The sequence below is a fragment of the Mastomys coucha genome, unplaced genomic scaffold (assembly GCF_008632895.1).
Source record: "Mastomys coucha isolate ucsf_1 unplaced genomic scaffold, UCSF_Mcou_1 pScaffold18, whole genome shotgun sequence".
Lineage (NCBI taxonomy): Eukaryota > Metazoa > Chordata > Mammalia > Rodentia > Muridae > Mastomys > Mastomys coucha.
This window is the reverse complement of record NW_022196900.1, coordinates 106,969,307-106,971,413: the sequence shown is the minus strand read 5'-3', so window position 1 is coordinate 106,971,413 and position 2,107 is coordinate 106,969,307. Positions and strand designations below refer to the sequence as shown.

The following is a 2,107-nucleotide window of genomic DNA, read 5'->3' as shown; positions in this document are numbered from 1 at the left end:
TTCTACTCCTTGGGGCTCCCTGGCTGACAACTTCAAAGGTTGATAGAATGAATGGCACCTTCCTGGGTCTGTTCCCAGCACTGGAGCGATGAGTTTTCTGATGAGCCAGGCCTACCTTACCCCAGAGATCCTGGTATGCAAATCACTGGTTGCCCGGCTCCTCCCCTTCCCCATCCTCAGTCTGGTCTGCCTGTGTCCCCCTACTCAGGAATGTCATTGCGCCACTCATGACCCGCCATGGGAGGCTCTGGTCCAACTTCTGGGGGGCTCTGAGTGCAGATGGGTACTACGCCCGCTCGGAGGACTACGTGGACATTGTGCAGGGCCGTCGTGTGTGAGTATCCAGTGCCGTCACCTCTTCTGGGTTTGTGGTACCTCTCCCCAGCATTACTGTTCTGGTTGTGCTGAACCTCAAGCAAAGAGGACTAGAGTCAGACACACAGAGGAATGCCTGAAAGTTGCCGTGGGCTCCATGCCCAGAGTGGGAGGGGGAGAGCAGCGCTGTTGAGTTTCGGATTTAACTCAGTAGTAGAACATTTGCAAGGCCCTGTGTTCGGTCCCCAGCACTTAAACAAAAGAAAAACGTCCAATTAGATCTGGCAAGATGGCTCAGTGAGTAAGTGTACCTTTTGCCAAACCTGGCAACGTGAGTTTGGTTGCCAAGACCCACACAGTGGGAGAAGGGAACCAGTTCCCAAAAGTTGTCTTCTGATCTCCACCCATGTCCTGTGGCTCATACATGCACACCCACATGTATGTACATAATAAAAACATATAAAAAACAGATTAGCACCCTCAAATGAATACCCCCAAACACTGACTAAGACCTCAAGTTCAATAGACTCAACTCTTGATTTTTCTGCCTCAGTCTCTCAAATTCTGTGATTACAGACCTGTGCCCGCACACCTAGTTTATTTATAATTTGATACAGCCTTTTCTTCCTGGCTCCTGGCTCCAGACTCCCAGGCTTTGAGCCCTCACTGAGTCTGTGTCCCTGTCATCTCCTCTCTCTCCCTCAGCGGTGTCTGGAACGTGCCTTACATCTCGAACATCTACCTGATCAAGGGCAGTGCCCTGCGGACCGAGCTGCAGAACGTAGACCTGTTCCACTACAGCAAGCTGGATTCCGACATGAGTTTCTGTGCCAACATCCGACAGCAGGTTGGTGGGGCTGGGGTCTGGGGTGGGGTGGGGTGAGGGGGCGTGTACTTATGCCAGGGGTGTGGTCCTCCAGCCTTGACCTGCATACTGGGCCATCTTGTCGGTGTAGGTAGGAGCTTCTGAGGGCACTGGGGTGAGGCTGGTCCTCCTGCCTCAGTCTCTCAGGTTCTGGAATTACAGGTGTATGCTACCACACCCAGCATATTTATTATTTTGATAGAACTGAAAGAAAATTGAACTTCTTGCCTCAATGTAGACTGGCAATTATGCCCAAGAGACATTTATGTGTTTTCTTTTCTTTCTTTCTCTCTTCCTTTCTTTCTTTCTTTTTAAAGATTTATTTATTTATTATATGTAAGTACACTGTAGCTGTCTTCAGACACTCCAGAAGAGGGCATCAGATCTCATTACAGATGGTTGTGAGCCATCATGTGGTTGCTGGGATTTGAACTCATGACCTTCAGAAGAACAGTCGGCACTCTTAACTGCTGAGCCATCTCTCCAGCCCCATTTATGTGTTTTCAAGTCTCATATCTATTATTTTTTTGTTTTGTTTTTGGTTGTGCGCGCGTGCGCGTGCGTGTGCATGTGCGTGTGCGTGTGCGTGTGTGTGTGTGTGTGTGTGTGTGTGTGTGTGGTGTTTTGAGGCAAGGTCACCATCCTCCTGCTTCTGCTTCCCAAGTGCTAAGATAATAAATAAGCATGTGAGTGACACCTGGCTTCCACCAAGTATTTCTTTGTGACTTCTTCTTTTTTAGTGTTGGGATCAAACTGAGTATTCCGAGTGTCTTAGTAATTTTCTGGTGTGTGTTTGTCTCTGTATGTGTCTATGTATATGTGTGTGCATGTCTGTCTGTGTCTGTGTGTGAGTGAGAGTGTGTGTGTGTGTGCATGTCTGTCTGTCTGTCTGTCTGTGTGTGAGTGAGAGTGTGTGTGTGTGCATGT

The 2,107-nt window shown here is 48.7% G+C and overlaps 1 protein-coding gene across 2 annotated transcripts in view; it reads left to right on the top strand.

The window, feature by feature from the left end:
* The window catches only part of Plod1 (procollagen-lysine,2-oxoglutarate 5-dioxygenase 1), a 34,022-nt gene that overhangs the window by 21,119 nt on the left and 10,796 nt on the right, over nucleotides 1–2,107 (top strand). For both annotated transcript variants that reach the window (XM_031379423.1, XM_031379421.1), the window contains exons 12-13: nucleotides 209–334; nucleotides 1,021–1,162. In XM_031379423.1, coding sequence (XP_031235283.1) covers nucleotides 209–334; nucleotides 1,021–1,162 — 268 coding nt within the window. The remainder of the gene's footprint in view (nucleotides 1–208; nucleotides 335–1,020; nucleotides 1,163–2,107) is intronic.